Source organism: Rana temporaria, chromosome 4, assembly GCF_905171775.1.
Source record: "Rana temporaria chromosome 4, aRanTem1.1, whole genome shotgun sequence".
In the NCBI taxonomy this organism is placed as follows: Eukaryota; Metazoa; Chordata; class Amphibia; order Anura; family Ranidae; genus Rana; species Rana temporaria.
In genome coordinates this window covers 461013627-461035014 of record NC_053492.1, presented here as the reverse complement: position 1 = coordinate 461035014, position 21388 = coordinate 461013627, and the positions used below count along the sequence as shown (strand labels likewise).

At 45.5% G+C, this 21388-nt stretch overlaps 1 protein-coding gene across 6 annotated transcripts in view; it reads left to right on the top strand.

Moving 5' to 3' along the window:
* CCDC88A (coiled-coil domain containing 88A) overlaps positions 1 to 21388 on the top strand; it is a 317092-nt gene that overhangs the window by 82552 nt on the left and 213152 nt on the right. For all 6 annotated transcript variants that reach the window (XM_040351671.1, XM_040351670.1, XM_040351668.1 and 3 more), the window contains exon 3: positions 10440 to 10548. In XM_040351671.1, the coding sequence (XP_040207605.1) occupies positions 10440 to 10548 (109 nt within the window). The remainder of the gene's footprint in view (positions 1 to 10439; positions 10549 to 21388) is intronic.

The following is a 21388-nucleotide window of genomic DNA, read 5'->3' as shown; positions in this document are numbered from 1 at the left end:
TAGAAACTTTGTGGCCGGGGGCTTTTAATCCCTCTCAGAGGACCAACAACATTTTCCCTGACGTAGCCAGAATCCTGTGTTTTTGCAGGAAACTCCTGATTGGTACACACCCCTATTATTTTATGTTAATATAATTAATCGCCTATTACTAGGGTTGCCACCTTTTCTCCAAGCCAAACACGTTGGCGACACAGGGCGTGTTTTTTGTCATGCAAATGGGTCTGCCAAGTGGTGTTGGCTCTGGAACTTTACAGGCACCATAAAATGGAAGGTCAATTGGCCACAGCTCAAGAACCCCTAGGAACTTATGGAGGAACCCCAGGGTTCTATGGGCCCTGGTTGACAATGGCTGGTCTAGGGACAGCTTGTGTTTTTTTTTTTGCTCACGGCAACCAGATTCTCATTTCCATATTCTTGTAAACAGTGTTAAAGGGGTTGTAAAGGTTCGTTTTTTATTTTCGAAATCTGTTCCTTTAGAGTCGGTTCACACTGCAGCGGCGCGACTTCAGGGGGCGACTCTGCAAGTCGTCCTGAGGACGTTTTTCAGAGGCGATTTGCAAAACGACTTCTGTATAGAAGTCAACGCAGGTCGCCCCGAGCTGCCCCCGAAGTCGTACAGGAACCTTTTTCTAAGTCGGAGCGACTTGCGTCGCTTCTATTAGAACGGTTCCATTGCATTCAATGGGACGCGACGTGTCGCCCCAGTGTGAACCAACCTGGTCTTAAGCTAGTGCATTGTTGGTTCACTTACCTTTTTCCTTCGATTTCCCTTCTAAATGTTTTTTTTCCTTTGTCTGAATTTCTCACTTCCTGTTCCTCCTCAGTAAGCTTTGTACCATCATCCATGGGGGTTAGTCAGCCAGAACAGCTTACTGAGGAGGAACAGGAAGTGAGAAATTCAGACAAAGAAAACAAAGAAAAAAAACATTTAGAGGGAAAATCGAAGGAAAAGTTAATTAAACCAACAAGAAGAAACCTATTTAGAAAATAAAAAACTAACCTTTACAACTTTTTATTATATTTTGTCGACTTAAACATTTTAGTCGACTAAAACATTTTAGTCGACTAAATGAATACTGTTTTAGCCGACTAAAATATGACTAAAACAATTGAGATGACTAAAATACGACTAAAATGGCAATTTAATCAGGACTAAAATACGACTAAGACTAAAATTCCATTTTAGTCAAGACTAAATTGAAATTTGAATTCAAAATTAACACATTAAAACAAAATTAACATTCAATACCATAAATAATAACATATGAGATTTTTCACTCTAGCAGTATATAATGAGTTTGGAAATTGTAGAGGAATGTTAATGCATTACAATTTAATTACACCCATTCAATTTTTAGACAACTAAAATGAGTATTAGTCGACTAAAATGTACTGGAGATTTTAGTTGACTAAATACAACTAAAATGGGACTAAAACTAAAATGCCATTTTAGTCCTAAGACTAAAACTAAATTGAAATTTCCTGCCAAAATTTAACATTGCTTGTAAAGAAACATTTTGGTTGATCTGGTATACCAGGAATCATTCTTTTTCTTTTTTCTTTTTTTTTTTATAGACATTTTGGGTGTACGTGCTCTGTACTATACCGTAGCCATGTTTGACCCCCCAAATCCAATTTGTTTGACTAGTGTCAACCACAGTCTGGTCGATGAGATGAGCTTTGGCATGGTTCAGTTAAACTTGGCAAAGGGATCACCTTGGTCTATGGCAGAGTTGATGACGTAAGCATGTCCCCCCAGTGATGTCAAACCTGCCCCCAGACAGCGACCCTCAGCTCTCGGGCGGCAACAGGTTTTTGTCTATCTCAGCTACTTGGGGAGCCACAGTCCAGTCTAAATATTGCAAATATTGCATCTGGCCCTCAGCTCCCAAAGACAACCCAGACACATGATTCCAAACCCGTTCTGTTTGGGTGAATCCTGGACTGGTGGCAACCCTACCTGTGACTGTTGGTAGTCTATGATATTCCATGCATGATCACAGGGATAGTTTTATCAATGTGGAAAAATGTTATTACATGTTTAAAGCCAAGTTTTTCAACCAGGTGCTCTTAACTTATATAATAGGGTACTCGCCTGTCCTAATATTATAGGTCGCCACCATTCTGATTCAGCCGCAAAAGATGAGTTTTAAAAATTTTGGATGGACGCTTTCATCTTGCTTGTGGGCACTCTGAAGCCCACAAGCAAATCCTTCCGGGATGTGGTGAATGCTGATGTCCTGCAAGAGTCATGTGACGTAGGAAATCACGCAAGACTTCTTCTCTTCAGCTAAGGAAACCAATCCCCGTCCATTCTGTCGAGATGGATTATGGGGAAGGGGCTGGTAAATGTGTCATTTACCGGCCCCCTTCCTTGTCCTAATGAATAGAGTCTGTGATCCATACTGATCACTGACACTCTTCTGTACTGAAACTGTGTTTTACTATGCTTCAGTTTATTAATTTGACAGAAAGTTTCGTACTGAGCGGTTTCTGCTCATTAATTCTGTGCATCTGAGGCTGCAGAGATGGAGATTGAGGGCTGTGCCCTTAATCTCCTTTCTCTGTCTCAAAGGTGAAACATCTGAGGTCTGTTTAGACCCCTGATATTTCACCAAAGCCCCCCAATATAGGAAAATGACAAATAAGAACTGACACCAGTGGCAGAACTACCAGGGTGGCAAAGGTCACACTGTGAGGCCCCCCGGCCAGGAGAGCTCTTTATGGGTTTTTGCACTGTGGCCCTGAAGGTTCAAGTTATGCTTCTGCCTCCAGAGGTTGCTAGGGGTTCTTTGAGATATTTCTGCCTCTTGGATACATTTCCACTGACACCATTGATCTTTTTTAGCTATCTGTAAGGGGGTAATACTTCCCAATGAGCACAGGTGTAAGGAGCATTCTTCCCACTGACCATCACACTAATGTATCATGAGTTGTAGATATAGTCATTTTACGCAGGGGTTCCCTGAGACCTGAAAGTTCTTTACCCCCTGTGTTAAAGTTTGAGAGAGGCTGTGTTTAAGGAACTCCATCTGGATCTGCCCACTAAAATGGGCCATTCTTCCCACTGACAAATTAATTTAAACAGGGGCTCCTTTGGGGTAAAAAGTAGGGTTGTCCCGATACTAGTATCGGGACCGATACCAAGCATTTGCCCGAGTACTTGTACTCGGGCAAATGCTCCCGATGCTTCACCCGATACATGTACTGTCAGCGGTGATCAGTGCATGGGGAAGTTACAAGTTCCTCTTCTCTCCCCCCCCCCCCCCCGCGCGCGGCTTTCAGCTGCTTTAAAATCAGCGATGATCGGGGCTTGTAACTCCCCCACACACAATCACCGCTGACTGTCCCGTGTCTTCCTCCAGCCGCCCTCCGTTTTGCTGCAGTCTCCCTCCCTTCGTGTCCCCCGCCTTGTTTCTCTCTCCCTCTGTGTCCCCCGTGTTTCTCTCTCCCGCCGTGTATTCCTCCGTGTATTCCTCCGTGTATTCCTCCATGTATTCCTCCGTGTATTCCCGCCATGTTTCTCTCTCCTTCCGTGCTCCTCCTCCACCCCCTGGAACTGTCAGAATGGAGAGCGGGGTAGGAGCCGGTAAATCCGGCTCCTTACTGCTCCGAATGGACAGTCAGTGATCACTGACTCTGTCTATTCACATAACTGAAACATTGTAAACTGTGATTACAATGTTTCAGTTTATGAATGAAGAGAAGACGCTGTCTTCTCTGCATTCATTTTCAGCGCAGCTGAGGATGCTGAGAAAGGAACTGGGGAATCTGTGTCCCTATTCCCTTTCTCTGTCTCAAAGGGGAGATGTCAGAGGTCTGTTAAGACCCCTGATATCTCTCCAAAGACCCCCAACAGGGCTGAAAAAAAAAAAAAGAAAAATATTATTGTAGAAAATAATAAAAAAATAAAAGAAAAAACACACTGACACGGTCCACCCCCCCCCCTTAAAAAAATAAAGTATTATAAATACATTTAAAAAAAAAAAAAAAAAATTGTAAAAAAAAAAAATTGTTTAAGATAAAAATAAAAAAACCTACCGACACATGTGCCGCTGTCACATGAGATTTAAAAAAAAAGTATCGGTATTGATGAGTACTTGAAAAAAAGTATCGGTACTTGTACTCTGTCTTAAAAAAGTGGTATCGGGACAACCCTAGTAAATAGGTTTGAGAGGCTCGTTTTAGACCCTCAAAGGGGTAATGAGTGAGAACGCAGTGTTTGTCTTCAGTGGTCGGACAAAGAGGCATGGATTCACAAAAGAAAATTACAGGTTTTAGAAGCGTCTCCTACTAATATAACTGAGTGTTTCCATACAGTTTACCATGTACAATGGCTGAACTGATCAGCACTGTACTTGATGTGGTTTTTGGCATGGAGGTCAAATGTGGTCAGCTGAAAGAATAAACCCTTATTAACTTTATTAATACTCTTATTCTAATAGCTAGTCATGCTGTCTTTTAATATTGTATGCTATTGTATTGCACGTAATGACCATGCCCAGGATCTTTTATAAATTGTCTGCACTCATGATCATTTTAACTGAAGGACACTAATGTTAGTCTGCCAAGAACTGTTTCTATCCTTGAAATGTTTGTCCTGTAATCATAGTTGGTAACCTTGATTAGGGATTCAAGTTATTTCAGTAAAGCAGCAAAGATGTGAAAAACGCAGAAGCTCTAAGCAGCTATCAGAAATCCTTGTTCACTGAACTTACAGGGCAAGATTCTCGTAGAATCTGCGGCGGCGTAGCGTAAGCCATTTACTCCACGCCGCCGCAACTTACTGGAGCAAGTGCCGTATTCTCCAAGCACTTGCTCCGTAATTTGCGGCGGCGTAGTGTAATTGGCCCGGCGTATGGCCGCGTAATTCAAAGGGGGCGGCTTGTATTTAAATTAAGCGCGCCCCCGTGCCGATTGAACTGCGCATGCGCCGGGCTGAAAAATAGCCCAGTGCGCATGCTCCAGCTCACGACGGAAAACGTCAATGACGCCGACGTGTGCGTCATTGACGTAAAGTCATATTCAAGAACGACTTAGGAAAACGACATAACCGATGGAAAAAGACGACGCGGACCCGACGCCATACTTAACATGGCATACGGCGGACTGGCATAAGGTTACCCCTCATATAGCAGGGGTAACCTTCCGCTTACGGAAACGACGTATGTGACGAGTACGCGACGCAAATTCGTTCGGGAATCGGCGTATCGGGCTCATTTGCATAGTCGAATGAGACCTGAACGTAAACGCCACCTAGCGGCCGGCGTTGCATCACATCTAAGATCCGACGGTGTAAGTGACTTACACCTGTCGGATCTTGGCCGTATCTATGCGAAAATGATTCTAGGAATCACTCGCATAGATATCCGGGCTCAGAAACAGAGATAAGACGGTGTTTCCTGAGATACACCGTCGTAACTCTTCTGAGAATCTGGCCCTCAGTATCAGATGGAAATCTAGTTGCGTAGGATCACTTTTTTTTTTTTTTTTCTTGTTCAACAAGCAAAATCCATGTGTGTCCATACCATAGATAACATTTTCCATTAAGTTTAGGGAAAACAAATTCAGTACGGTTAGCTTTAAGCCCTGTACACACGATCGGTTCGTCCACTGAAAACCGACCGATGGACTGTTTTCATCGGACAAACCGATCGTGTGTGGGCCCCATCGTTTTTTTTTTCCATCGGTATAAAAAAATGGAACATGTTTTAATTGTTTCCTATGGATAAAAAAACAATAGAAAAAAACGATCGTCTGTGTGGAAGTCCATCGGTCAAAAATCCACGCATGCTCAGAATCAAGTCGACGCATGCTCAGAATCATTGAACTTAATTTTTCCTCAGCACGGAGTAGTGTTTCACGTCACCGCGTTTTGGCATGGTCGGATTTTCGACTGATGGTGTGTAGGCAAGACTGATGAAAGTCAGCTTCATCGGATATCCAACGAAAAAATCCATCTGATTAGATTCCATCAGATATTCGATCGTTTTAGGCCCCGTACACACGTCCGAGAAACTCGACGGGCAAAACACATCGTTTTGCTTGTCGAGTTCCTTGTGATCTCGGCGAGCCAACTTTTCCCATTGACTAACGAGGAAATAGAGAACCTGCTCTCTTTTTGGCCCGATGAGATCCTCGTCGGTTTCCTCGGCGAAAAGTGTACACACGACCGGTTTTCTCGGCAGAATACGGCTCCCATCGAGTTTCTGGCTGAATTCTGCCAAGAAAACCTGTCGTGTGTACGGGGCCTTAGAGTTTTATGTAACCCCTTGCGGCAAGGCTAGCCTGTATGCCCAAGAGTTGACCAATGATGCTACAGTGGGGAGACTGGTGCCAAGGACCACAGAACACAGACAGGCCATCATATGGGCGGACTACGTTAACAAATCAGAGCCTGCACTGGAAACCAATGGTATTCTGAAGCCAAAGAAGCTGAGACGCACTGTTGGGCCCTGAGAGCATTGTAGCTGCTTGGTAGCACTGATAAAATGTCTTATCAGTGGGGGTTCCATATGGGGTGGCATGTGTGCCAGATTCACCCCTTCCTCCACACCCAGTCACTAATATGATCTACAATACTGTTTAAACTCTTGATTTTGGTTAACCAAATCCTCTTTAAAGAAAGGTTGGAGTAGATCACCTATGGGGAATTTCCCCCCAACAGGAGGGGCTTTCAAGGCAGCAAGGGTAGAATGAAATGATTTATTGGAATACAAAATTTTAAATGTATTCTTCTTTATTGGCAATGAATATTTAGGCCCCATGCACACGAGACGCTGGTAAACTCGAGTTCAGAGGCATTTGGGCATTTTTTCCAACTGCCCCTGAACACATTTAATGTTATCCTATGTGTCCATGCACACATTCACGTTTTTTGGCGTTTTGAAGCAGTTGGGTTTAGGCTTGTTTTTTCAGACGCAAAATTTTGGGTTCAGACGCAAACGTTTTTGCGTTTCAAAGCTTTGGGAGGGTCTACAATGTCTTTGTTATGAACGCTTATAGCCGCAAACGCGGTAAAACGCGTCAAAACGCAGCGAAATCTGCAGCAAAAACGGGCGTTTTAAACACCGTTTTTTTGCCTTTTGAAAACTTGAGTTTACATGTGTTTGCATTTGCTTCTTGTGTGCATGGGGCCTTACTGTACAGATGACAGGTAAAATATGAGCTCTGGTACAAGAGATACAAAATCCAATACAAGAATGAAAACATACAGTATGTCAAAAAATGCGTTTTGACCCTTTCATACAGGGTCTTCTTCAGAGGATTGGTTTGCTGTAAAGAGATTGCGTTTAACAATTCAAATTCTTTACGAAGAACGATTATTGATGCTTTGACAGAAAAATAGCATATAATTACCAGTAAATGTATTGGAAGGAATCTCGTAATCAGAGGTCCTTTTAAGGCCTTGTACACACGATAGGTTAAACAGAGGACAACGGTCTGATGGACCGTTTTCATCAGTCAAAACCAATCGTGTGTGGGCCCCATAGGTTATTTATCCATAGGTTAAAAAAAAGCAATCTTGTTTTAAAATAAACCGATGGATTCCTAGCCGATGGGGAAAAAAACGATCGTTAGTAGGCACAACCATCGGTTAAAAATCCACGCATGCTCAGAATCAAGTTGACGCATGCTTGGAAGCATTGAACTTCATTTTTTTTCAGCACGTCGTTGTGTTTTACGTCACCGTGTTCTGACACGATCAGTTTTTTAACCGATGGTGTGTAGGCGCGACGGACCATCAGTCGGCTTCATCGGTTAACCGATGACAACGGTCCATCAGACCGTTCTCATCGGATAGACTGATCGTGTGTACGAGGCTTTAAAAGCTTTCAGAGGATTCCACCTGTGTCACGGTCACCCAGCATGTACAAGAAGGGGCGTCACTGACCCGTATGCGACTTACAAGGAGTCGTACTAATAGGAGAAAACCCCCCAAGGTATCGTATGCAAACGAGAGGTTGGCACCTGCAGCGGATCACCAGGGATAACGTTATGAAGTGCGTTAGATGTGCACACGCATAAGTTTAAAATTCATTAACGGATAAATAGGGTAGGCAGTCACAATCTACCGTGGCGTGCCTGTACATATATTATGTAGAGCAATGTTAGACTATGCAAGATGTAGTAATGATCGGAATTTCTAAGTCGTATTAAGCTATACGTGTTAATATATAGATATGCTAAATATACAATAACAATGGAAATGCCAAGTGAAGGATGTGTATGAAATGAATAAAACAGTATAAAAATTATATTATGGAGTAGATCACCTAACATGCTCCTTTTGGTGTAATTCTTCTTACCCAGAACTACTCACGGACACACGCTATTGGTCCTGGGTAGATATCAAATTCTTCTATCACATTACCAAGGATGGCCACCTGGTCACTTTCTCACCTACAAGAGGCTTTTAGATTTTTCCACAGTCCAATTTCAGAACCTCCAATTCTCCCGAATGCGATTCAGCCCTGGTTCACACTGGGCTGCGGGAGTGAAGCCGTGCGAGTTCAGTTGAACTCGCACAATTTCACTCCCGCCGGCAGTCCCGATTTCGCCCGCAATTTAAGAGACATCTGTGCAGGTTTCTGTAAATCGCGTCCCGAAATCGCAAAAAGTAGTACAGGAACTACTTTTTGAAATCGGTGCAGTGCCGCAGATGCGGCGTCGCACCGATTAGGACGGTGCCATTGCCGACAATTGGCGGCAAATGCCGCCGATTTGAGATGCGATTTCACATGTGAAATCGCATCTCAAATCGAAGGAAATCGTACCCAGTGTGAACCTGGGCTCAAGCATATTTTGAGTCCACAGGATTGGCCCCTGTTCAACCCACTCTAGAAAATCTTCTCCTACAGAAGGGATCCACTAAGCTTATGTCCACATATTACGCTATTCTTTTATGACTGCCATAACCTCTATATTTCACAAAAGCCAAGAAAATTGGCAATTACTGAAATCCTGTCCATGGATGACGTTATGGAATTTGAGTAACATTACAAAAACTCTTTACTCTCCTCCAAGGGTAAAATTAATTTTGCAAATCTATGGCACACCCGTGGCGCTTCATAAACTAGGCTTCAAACTCTTCTTTTTTTTTTTTTTTATTCCTTCTGGGGTGAATTGCAATGACTCAACATTCTAAGCGTCTCCTACAGGGCTTTTCATTTTTTGTTATGCCAAAAGAGACGTTTTCACTAATTTGACGGAATCCCTTTCCTCCAAGCCTGGGGACATGGAAAATACTCATTGACCAAATCTTACCCCTATGTGGAATCACTTAAAAAAGAGGTCACTCACAACTTTTGGGCCCCTGGTTGGCATCTACCACCATGATTCCTGGTGTGACTAAAGCCTCGTACACACGATAGGTTAACCAGAGGACAACGTTCTGAAGGACTGTTGTCTTAGGTTAACCGATGAAGCTGACTGATGGTCTGTCACGCCTACACACCATAGGTTAAATAACCAATCGTGTCAGAACGCGGTGACGTAAAACACAACGACGTGCTGAAAAAAACGAAGTTTAATGCTTCCAAGCATGCGTCGACTTGATTCTGAGCATGCGTGGATTTTTAACCGATGGTTGTGCCTACTAACGATTGGTTTTAACCTATCGGTTAGGAATCCATAGGTTAATTTTAAAGCAAGTTGGCTTTTTATTAACCTATGGTTAAATAACCTATGGGGCCCACACACGATCGGTTTTGACCGATGAAAACGGTCCTTCAGACCGTTGTCCTCTGGTTAACCTATCGTGTGTACGAGGCCTTAGACCAACTTGCGTACTTCAGTACATGTGTTCCTCCTCTTTCGGTCTCTGCCAGCCATCCCACTGGTGGTTCTTTTTACCCAGTGGCCCATGGCTCTAATCGGGACACCTATTAGAGCAGACCGCGCTAATCGGGCACTTCCAAAAACACCCCCAATGCTGTAATTCAGATACCTGGTGCCCGACAGGGGGCCGGAAACCTGAATAGGGGGCGGCAGCCATGACAATAGATAGATTTATGCATTGCATCTATCCATTGATGATAGAGTGGTACAGTGGCGGTGCGCCCTCTATGGATGCACAGCCACTGCTCAGCAATGATATTTAGCTATCTGTATGGTGGAGAAAGGGAAGGATTTTCCCAATGACCACAAATGTAAGAAGCCAAGTGACCATCAAACTAATATTAGTACTGTGAACTGTTGGTTATAGTAATTATGATCAGGGGTTGCCTAAGACTGGAAAGTATTTCAAGGGTTCCTTTGTGTTGAAAAGGTGTAGAAAGGCCGGTTTACATGTTAATTTGTGGCAAACTGCATGAATATTTTATGTTTTAAAGCTAGGATCTCACACTGAAGTCTTCTCAATTAAATTCATTTTCTTGTATGTTTTTTGTTTTTTACCATGTTAAAGATGACCTTTTTTTTTGTTCATTTTCTTACAGAAATCCTAAAGCAGAAAATCAAAGAATATATAAAAAGATCAATAATGATGCTTCCCTGAGGATCCAAAATTTGTCGGTTCTGGTGAAACAAATCAAATCGTACTATGAGGTAAAAAAAATAAAAAAAATCTTATTTATGAAACGGATAAACCTTTAAATTGAAGCTCTTACTTTTGTTGAGGGTTTAAAAATGTTGCGAAGGAAATACGGCGGTGTTAACTGAACTAGTATAATTCAAGGCAGATGGCCTTGTCTATCCATTGGAGCAGACTGTATGGTGTGAATGAGGCCCGGTGTTGGAAACACTGGAAACTTTCGAGAGATGGCAATTAGATCCAAGTTTAGAGTTTGGCAAACCTGGCATGAGCTTGAATGGCACAATGCAGATAGAGTTGCAGATCATCTGTAATTTATTGGGCTTCAGTATCCTGATATTGCTGTCTTCTGGTTTAGTGGAATAAGTAGCAAGGCTGCCTGAATTTGTAGGAGGCGGCTGGCTCACCCTATAAATATCTGCCCCATTCCTCCCCTTTCGGTCGGCAATTCTCTTCACGCTATGTCACCCTCCCATTCTCTTTGTTTTACTTCTTCTTTATTTCCAATTACTTCTTGGGTATGCCCCCTTTTAGGCATACTGACCACCAGGGCCAGTGCAAGGATTTTTGCGAACTCAGGCGAAGGTGGATTTTACCGCCCCCCCCCCCCAGAACGCACGCACACGTACGTGGGAGGGGGACATTTTGGATAAGTGGCGGGACAGGAGGGACATTGGGGATAAGTGAAAGGAGAGGAGGGGCATTGTGGATAAGTGGGGGGGGGAGAGGCATTAGAGATAAGTGGGGGGACATTGGGGTGACAGGAGGAACATTGAGGACATTAAATGGAGACGTTGATGCTCTATGTACATCCGTTTCACATACCGCAGGTTACTTGGTCATATCCCCAGGCCCGTCGGAACCCGACAGGCAAAGCAAGCATTTGCCTAGGGCCCCGAGCTGGCCAGGGGCCCCAGCAGGGAGGGCCCTTGTAGCACCGCTGCGTCCTCCTGCGGTCCGGTCGGCCGTGTACCATAACTGCGCGGTACAGGGGAATCGGGTTCCTGTTCCCGGCCGGACTGACAGGAAGTGCACACACTGAGTGTTCACTTTTTTTCAGTCCGGCCCCGGGAACAGCAAACTGAATCTCCTGTTCCGCGCGGTAATGTTACACGGCCGACCGGACTGCAGGAGGATGCAGCAAGGGCCCTCCCTGCTGGGGCCCCTGTGCAGACACCAACAGCAAATTTGGGGTGGAGGAACTTGACTGGCTTGCACAGAGTGTTGACTTTAACCCCATAGAACACCTTTGGTTGAATTGGAGCGGAGACTGCAAGCCAGGTCTTCTCATCCAACATCAGGGCCTGACCTCACAAATGTGCTTTTGGAAGAATGGTCAAACATTCCCATAGACACACTCCTAAACCTTGTGGACAGTCTTCCCAGAAGAGTTGAAGCTGTTATAGCTGCAAAGGGAGGGCCAACTCAATATTGAACCCTACAGACTGGGATGCCACTAAAGTTCATGTGCATGTAAGGGCGGGCGTCCCAATACTTTATGTACACTAGATTATCAAAAGACATAGCTGCACAGGGTGACAAGGAATTGTCTTTGGGCAGAATAGCATTGTCACCCTGTGGGAGAACATGGACTGGCAAGTATTTATGTAATAAAGGAAGCCACTTTCCTTTAAAAGTGTTGGTTTGTAAAGCCTTGTTTTTTATCCTAATAAAAATAAACATTATATACTTGCCTGCTCTGTTGCAATTGGATTTGTACAGAGCAGGCCAGATTCTCCTCATTGCGGGTCCCTCTTCTGTGATCCTGGCCCCTCCCTCCTGATCAGTGCCCCCACAGCAAGCAGCTTGCTATGGGGGCACCTGAGCTGAGTCACAGCTCCCTGTGTCCATTCAGACATGGAGGCCTGGCCCCACCCACTCTTTCCTGATTGGCTAGCTGACTTTGACAGCAATGGGAGCCAATGGCGCCACTGCTGTGTCTCGGTCAATCAGGAGGGAGAATTTTGGACGGCTGAGACACTCGTGAACATCGCTGGACAGAGAGTGACCTTAGATAAGTTTTAGGGGGCTGAGGGGGGGGGGGGGGGGGCTGCTGCATACAGTAGGCATTTTATCTTAATGCATAGAATGTATTAAGATAAAAAAAAACTTCTGCCTTTACATCCACGTTAACTTAAAATGTATCTATAGCCAAACCATGTGAAACTCTACTTCTGTTCGGGAGCTGTATTAAAGACCAGTCACTGCTGCTCCCTCTCTTTATACAGGGGGACTGGTCTTGTCTCCGCCCCTCCTGTAGATCTCTGCAGGCAGCTTGTAGTGGGTGGAGCCTGTTTGGCCCCCTCCCACAGCTCTGCTGTCTGTACAGGTTATGTATATAGCAAAGTGATGATACCACCGCTATGTAATTTAGTAATAACTGGATTTGCAAAGACATTTGGTGCACACAAAGTTAATATATATCCTTAACCACTTAAGGTCCCCTTCACACCGATATACGTCGGCAGAATGGCATGGCTGGGCACATCAACGTATATGTACGTTGTCCTTTAAGCCCGGTCGCGGGTGTGCGCCTGCGGCGCGCTCCCACGACCCGGTCCGAAGCTCCGTGACCGCGGGATTTGCGGACCCGATCGCCACTGGAGTCCCGCGATCGCTCCCCGGAGCTGAAGAACGGGGAGAGCCGCGTGTAAACACTGCTTCCCCGTTCTTCACTGTGGCGGCGTCATCGATCGTGTGATCCCTTTTATGGGGGGACACAATCGATGACGTCACACCTACAGCCACACCCCCCCCTACAGTTGTAAACACACTTGAGGTCACACATAACCCCATCAGCGCCCCCTGTGGTTAACTCCCAAACTGCAATTGTCATTTTCACAATAAAGAATGCAATTTAAATGCATTTTTTGCTGTGAAAATTACAATGGTCCCAAAAATGTGTCAAAATTGTCCGAAGTGTCCGCTATAATGTCGCAGTCACAAAAAAAATCGCTGATCACCGCCATTAGTAGTAAACAAAAAAAATTACTAGAAATGCAATAAAACTTTCCCTTTTCCTATTTTGTAAATGCTATAAATTTTGCGCAAACAACCGATAAACGCTTATTGCGATTTTTTTTTTTTTTTTTTACCAAAAATAGGTAGAAGAATACGTATCGGCCTAAACTGAGGAAAAAAAAATTTTTTTATATATATTTTTGGGGGATATTTATTATAGCAAAAAGTAAAAAATATAAAAAAAATTTCAAAATTGTCGCTCTATTTTTGTTTATAGCGCAAAAAATAAAAACCGCAGAGGTGATCAAATACCCCCAAAAGAAAGCTCTATTTGTGGGGAAAAAAGGACGCCAATTTTGTTTGGGAGCCACGTCGCACGACCGCGCAATTGTCAGTTAAAGCGACGCAGTGCCGAATTGCAAAAAGGGGCAAGGTTCTTTTGGTCCGGATCTTAAGTGGTTAAAGGCTATTGAGGGATATATTTAAATGAAAATGTTTTTGCCTGGAGTTCAACTTTAAATTTTGAAGCTCTCATCCTCATCATCAAGCATACTTGTGTAGTGTAAAAATCCCAACCATCAGCTGTAAATGCGGTGACTCATGGGACTGATCACGCTTCTACCCACAAAGAAGAGTTACGATGAAGGGAAGGGTCATTAAGCTGCTGCTGGTTGGTGACTGCACAGCTTGTCATCGGGCACTTCCTGTAATAAAATCCAATCTACAACATGCTGTATACATGAAACCGGCCATTTTCCTGTTTAGAGGCTGTGTGTTGACACAACCACAATAAGTATCCCTGTTGTGGTATTGGACTCCTTTCTGCTGCGCACAGCAATGCGCAGGGTCATTATCTGCAGATACTGATTAAAGGGAAAGTCAGACATTGCTTTGTTTTCAAACACTTGCTTACTGGGCCCTCTCACCCCCTTCCTGCCCAGGCCAATTTTCAGCTTTCAGCTCTGTGACAATTGCGCGGTCATGCAACACTGTACCCAAACAAAATTTTATTCATTTTGTTCACAAAAATAGAGCTTTCTTTTGGTGGTATTTATCACCACTGGGTCTTTTATCAATTTTTTGCTAAAGAAACAAAAAATACAGAAAAGTTTGAAAAAACCTTTGCAAACAGGTAATTTTTCTCCTTCGCTGATGTGCGCTGATGAGGTGGCACTTATAGGTGGCACTAATGAGCTCTGATGGGTGTCACTGATGGGCATTGGTAGGTGGCACTGATAAGTTATACTGATAGGTGGCGCTGATGGGTGGCACTGATTGGCAGTACTATTGGGCACTGATTGGCAGTACTATTGGGCACTGATTGGCAGCACTATTGGGCACTGGCTGGCAGCACTATTGGGCACTGATTGGCAGCACTGATTGGCAGCACTATTGGGCACTGATTGGCTGCACTATTGGGCACTGATTGGCTCCACTATTGGGCACTGATTGGCTCCACTATTGGGCACTGATTGGCTCCACTATTGGGCACTGATTGGCTCCACTATTGGGCACTGATTGGCTCCACTATTGGGCACTGATTGGCTCCACTATTGGGCACTGATTGGCTCCACTATTGGGCACTGATTGGCTCCACTATTGGGCACTGATGGGGGGGCACTGGTTTGCACTGATTAACAGCTCTGATGGGCACTGTGTGGGACCAATTTCCCCGTAACAGAAGCTAGTTAACTGCTTTCCTAAACGGCTTCTGTTTACTTCCGTAACCCGCTGTCATTGGCTGACAGCTAAACACGTGGTAAAGGGCTGTGATTGGTCCTTTACGCTGTTCTGTGATCAGCCGAGTCTGAAGGACTCAGCGATCACAGAGTGCGCTGCCCGTGTGAGCAGTGCAGTCCTGGAAGGGTGTCTACTGACGCCTTTCCGGCACTGGAAGCCCGCGCTGCAGTCTTCTTTCGGCTATAGCGCGAGGTGGAAAGCGGTTAAACACAAAAGTGACAGACATACCCTTCTGAATTCACAATGTTATAAAGACATCTAAGATTTTTCAAAGCTGAGCTCTGGCATGAGCAAATATTGTCTAAATACTTTCATTCTATGTATTCTTCTTTGAATATTGGTGTTCTTTGTCTATTTCTTCCAGATCTGTGCAGTAATCCAGTGTGAATCTTTGGCTTCCTGTAATAAAGAGCGCTCACTGCAGCTCTCCATCTCCCTATGCACAGAGGCGGCTCTAGGCTTTGTGAGTCCTTAAAGCGGTGGTTCACCCTTAAAAACAAGTTTCTACCATGAAATCCAGCATACTAGCGTGAGCTACAGTATGCCGTTATTTTATTTTTTTGTGCCGTACTCACAGTTTAATACCGTAGTTAAGTTTCAGACTCCCCGCAGGGAATGGGCGTTCCTATGCAGAGGGAACATGATTGACGGCCGGCTATGGCGCGTCACGCTTCCCGAAAAGAGCCGGAGTAGGACTCGGCTCTTCACGGCGCTATACGGCGCCTGCGCACAGACTAGGAGCTGACTGTGCAGGCGCCGTGAAGAGCCAAGTCCTATTTCGGCTATTTTCAGGAAGCGTGACGCGCCATAGCCGGCCGTCAATCATGTTCCCCTCTGCATAGGAACGCCTACTCCCCGCGGGAGTCTGAAACGTAACTACGGCATTAAACTGTGAGTACGGCGCAAAAAAATAAAATAAAGGCATACTGTAGCTCGCGCTAGTATGCTGGATGACATGGTAGAAAAAACATATTTTTTTTTTATGGTAAACCTCCGCTTTAAGCAAAACATGGACTCATGCCTATAATGGGTAAAAAAAATAAATCAAGCAAATAAAAATGGCTGTAGAAAGATGCACGGATCTAGCACTGTGATTTAAAGCGGGAGTTCACCCGAAAATTGTATTTTTAACATTAGATTGATGCTCATTTTGTCTAGGGGAATCGGGTAGTTTTTTTTAAAAACGAAGCCGTACTTACCATTTTAGAGAGCGATCTTCTCCGCCGCTTCCGGGTATGGTCTTCGGGACTGGGCGTTCCTATTTGATTGACAGGCTTCCGACCGTCGCATACAGCACGTCACGAGTTGCCGAAAGAAGCCGAACGTCGGTGCGGCTCTATACGGCGCCTGCGCACCGACGTTCGGCTACTTTGGGAAAATCGCGACGCGCTGTATGCGACCGTCGGAAGCCTGTCAATCAAATAGGAACGCCCAGTCCCGCAGCCCATACCCGGAAGCGGCGGAGAACATCGCTCTCAAACGGTAAGTACTGCTTCGATTTAAAAAAAAAAAACACTTGATTCTGCTGCCCAAAATGAGCCTCAATCTAATGTTAAAAATGGAGTTTTTGGGTGAACCTCCACTTTAAGCAGAGGCAAATTAGGCAGCCGCGAGGCCCCTGTGAGTGTGAGGCTTTAGGCAACCACCTAATTTGTCTAATTAAAGAGCCGCCTCTGCCTATGCATGGTGACTGGTCATGTCTCTGCTGGCCTCCTGTAGTTTTCTGCAGGCAGCCTGTAGTGGGTGGAGCCTGATTGGCCCCTCCCACAGCTCTGCTCTCTACACAGACTATGTAAAGAACAGTGATGTCATTGCTACACTTACAAAATCATATCTGGGTTTGCAAGGGCATTTGGTGGTCCTAGCCCAGGCCTATTCTGGCTCTCCTCTCCTACATGTAAAAATCATATTTTTTTTGCTAGAAAATTACTCAGAACCCCCAAACATTATTAGGTAGATCCACAGAGAGTGCCGCAACTTTAAGGCGGCTTAGCGTATCGTATTTACACTACGCCGCCGTAAGTTAGCCAGGCAAGTACATGATTCACAAAGTACTTGCCTGCTAAGTTACGGCGGCGTAGCTTAAATCGGGCGGGCGTAAGGGCGCCTAATTCAAATTTAGTTGAGGGGGCGTGTTTTATGGTAATGAGGGGTGACCTTGCGTGATTGACGTAATTTACGAACGGCGCATGCGCCGTCCGCCTACACATCCCAGTGTGCATTGCGGCTAAGTATCCCAGTGTGCATTGCGGCTAAGTATGGCCGCCCCGTTCAAAGCGGGAACAGGGCGGCCATACTTTAACATTGGCTACGCTACCTAGGGAAATTACTATCTTTAGGCGGCATATCTCTTACGGAAACCGCGTATCTGTACTGCGTCGACCGTGCGTACGTTCGTGAATAGGCGTATCTAGTGATTTACATATTCTACGCCGACCGCAATGGAAGCGCCACCTAGCGGCCAGCCTAAATATTGCACCCTAAGATAGAACGGCGCAGGCCATCGTATCTTAGATAGGTTTAAGTGTATCTCTGTTTGAGAATACACTTAAACTTAGGTCGGCGTAGATTCCGAGTTAGGTCGGCTTATCTACTGATAAGCCGGCCTAACTCTTACTGAATCTAGCTATATGTATATATTTTTTAGCAAAGACTACATGTGTGCCAAGTTTGGGGTCCAGGGAACCTATGGCCGGCCGGTACCGGGTCCCCAAAGTCCGGGAGATCAGGTGCAGAAAGGTGACTCGAGTAGAAGCCGAGGGGGGCATTTTCAGCACAAAAAAATGTGCTGAAAAACTCGGCTTATACTCGAGTATATACGGTATATGCAATTTCATAAATTACACAATTATGTGCAGGCAAAAATTCTTTTTTTTATTCTTTTTTCTCCCTGACGTGATTTGGTATTCTTTTTAGAACGTAACTTTGCCACATTCCCTAAACTCTGGTGCAATGTTCTGGCAAAGTGCAGCGTCCCTTGTAAAGTAAACATCCTATTTGCTTTTAGTAAATGAACCCCAACGATGTGCTAAAAGGTTCCCATCTCCGAAGGTTGGGAGGTAGGTGTTTGTGAGAAGGATAATCATTTTGTGGACCGTGACGTCCGGATCATTTTCATCCCTCAGTTGATGGTTTAGCAATTCCTGGAGAAAGCGCTGAGCCAGCAACTGAATTAGAAGAAAGGTAAAGTGGCGACGTGTATCTATCGTCTGTGAATGGAAGAGGAACAGACCCGGTACATTATCCTGCAGCTCGATACTAGAACAATGAACTCATCGGTTATCTGCACCTTATTGACTCCTGCACGTCCATTGGAGATAGACCGCGTGTCCTGCACAGTAATTGATCTGCGCCAGCATTTTCTGCATACACATGCTGTGCCGGGTCTAATTCTAGGGGAAGCTTTCTAAGCAGCAGCGGCTGACTAAGGTTTTATCTCCTGGGCTTCAGAAAGGGCTGAGCTTTCCAATTCTTCAGCTGGAATAGATGAATCCTTTGTACTGGGAAGTATTCACCCTAAGGCACCTTGGGTGTCTGTCTGGACCAGACAAGCCTGATTGGTGTCTTAATGTAGGCCTTTGACACCATCTTAAAGCAGAACTCCAGCTTTTATTTTTTACATATCTTTGCTGCAGAAGGAGTTTTTTTTTTTATCTTGTGCATTAACCCAGTGGTGGTCAACTTACCGATATGGGCGGCTTTTAGTGTGGCCCTTGACATTACCAAAGGGCCACACATAAAATTCAGTACATATTCCTTGTCCGATACAGCAGACCCACAACAAGATATAGTCAAAACTATGGACGTGATACAAGACCTGGTCAGACACTGGAAATGGTCAGAGATGATGAAAGAGATGGCCAGAGATTGCAGACATGATAAAAAAGCTATTCAAAGAGGAGATGGTTAGTAACTGAAGACAGGATACAAGAGATGGTCAGAGACTGTGGACCTGGTACAAGAGATGGTCAGAGACTGTGGACCTGGTACAAGAGATGGCCAGAGACTGTGGACCTGTTACAAGAGATGGCCAGAGACTGTGGACCTGTTACAAGAGATGGCCAGAGACTGTGGACCTGTTACAAGAGATGGCCAGAGACTGTGGACCTGTTACAAGAGATGGCCAGAGACTGTGGACCTGTTACAAGAGATGGCCAGAGACTGTGGACCTGTTACAAGAGATGGCCAGAGACTGTGGACCTGTTACAAGAGATGGCCAGAGACTGTGGACCTGGTACAAGAGATGGCCAGAGACTGTGGACCTGGTACAAGAGAAGGCCAGAGACTGTGGACCTGGTACAAGAGATGGCCAGAGACTGTGGACCTGGTACAAGAGATGGCCAGAGACTGTGGACCTGGTACAAGAGATGGCCAGAGACTTTGGACCTGGTACAAGAGATGGCCAGAGACTGTGGACCTGGTACAAGAGATGGCCAGAGACTGTGGACCTGGTACAAGAGATGGCCAGAGACTGTGGACCTGGTACAAGAGATGGCCAGAGACTGTGGACTTGGTACAAGAGATGGCCAGAGACTGTGGACCTGGTACAAGAGATGGCCAGAGACTGTGGACCTGGTACAAGAGATGGCCAGAGACTGTGGACCTGGTACAAGAGATGGCCAGAGACTGTGGACCTGGTACAAGAGATGGCCAGAGACTGTGGACCTGGTACAAGAGATGGTCAGAGACTGTGGACCTGATGCAAGAGATGGTCAGAGACTGTGGACCTGGTACAAGAGATGGTCAGAGACTGTGGACCTGGTACAAGAGATGGTCGGAGACTGTGGACCTGGTACAAGAGATGGTCAGAGACTGTGGACCTGGTACAAGAGATGGTCAGAGACTGTGGACCTGGTACAAGAGATGGTCAGGGACTGTGGACCTGGTACAAGAGATGGTCAGAGACTGTGGACATGCTTCAGGAGGCAGTCATTGTTTTGAAGAAATGTTGAATGTGTAGCACCCTCTACCTTAGGTAGGTGCTAGAGTGGGGATTTTTGTAGGAAAGCTGTCAGAGCAGGTACATTTGGGCAGGCCTATACTTCAGGCTAGGCCTGTTTGTTTTGATCTGTGGGCAGGGAGTGGTTAGTGTAGCAGTGGGTGTGACCACTTGTGCTTTTGTTCTGGGGTGCCTCCCCTGCATCCAGGGAGAATGATCTAGAAGAGGGGCAGGACACAGGACTGGAGTGGCTGGTCGCTCATGTGAGGAGCCCTGGCCAATCCCCAATTGGAATTGGCAGGAGGCAGGCCTCCCATATAAGCTTCGGTCCAGCCCACTGGAGGGGTGTTGTCGGCCGGGAGATTTAGAGAATTGAGTGCTAGGCAGCAGCAGGGGCCCCATCCCCACCTGGGGGGGGGGGGTGCGAGGCCTAGCGGAGAAGCCCGGGAGAGCTGGGAGGGAGCTTCATCCTTACACGGTCATGGATGGAGTGTCCTGGAACAGAGGGGCTGGAGAAGCTGACGAAACGTACGTCCAGTTAAAGTTCTCCAACATGGACGCGGGGCAGGAGAAGGTCGATGAGTGGACCACAGTGGATTGCTGGATGAGGCATGCCAGGGAAGCTGGGTGCGAGGCCAGAGGAGAGACTGTGGCCTGAGGGCGCAGGATTTGCGGGCCAGACTAGCTGGGAGCAGTAGTCCACCTATTTGCACATGCTACTAAATTTCTAGGTCGCCGGGGAGAGGTACTGCAGACCTCTGGCCTAGTAACGGCAACACTTACAGCCAGCATTTGAGACTGTTCAGAGTGGTCTCTTTCGCTCACAGAGGATGATGTGACAGGAAAGATAATGATCTACTGTGTAGTTTGTGCAGGAGGATAGAAGTTCTGGGAGCAACAGTCTGCGGGAGGTACGCAGAGGAGGAGAAATAGTCTGCATGGTGATGCAGGGGAAGTGACACTAGATATAATATGTGCATCAGGACTTCAAGGCTCAACGAATTTCAAGTTCTTAATATGATGGCAAAGCAACAGGTTCTATGGGCATCCCATATTATATTTAAGTTTTATGGTGGACAAATGCATTGTTTTTAGTGTAATGCATCTACCATGGGTTGTTTTTTCAATCCCCAAAGTAGCAATAGTAACTATTCACAATAATTCGTTTTTCAGGGAAATTTGGGTAAACTTGGGCTACATTTCATCTCTGTGCA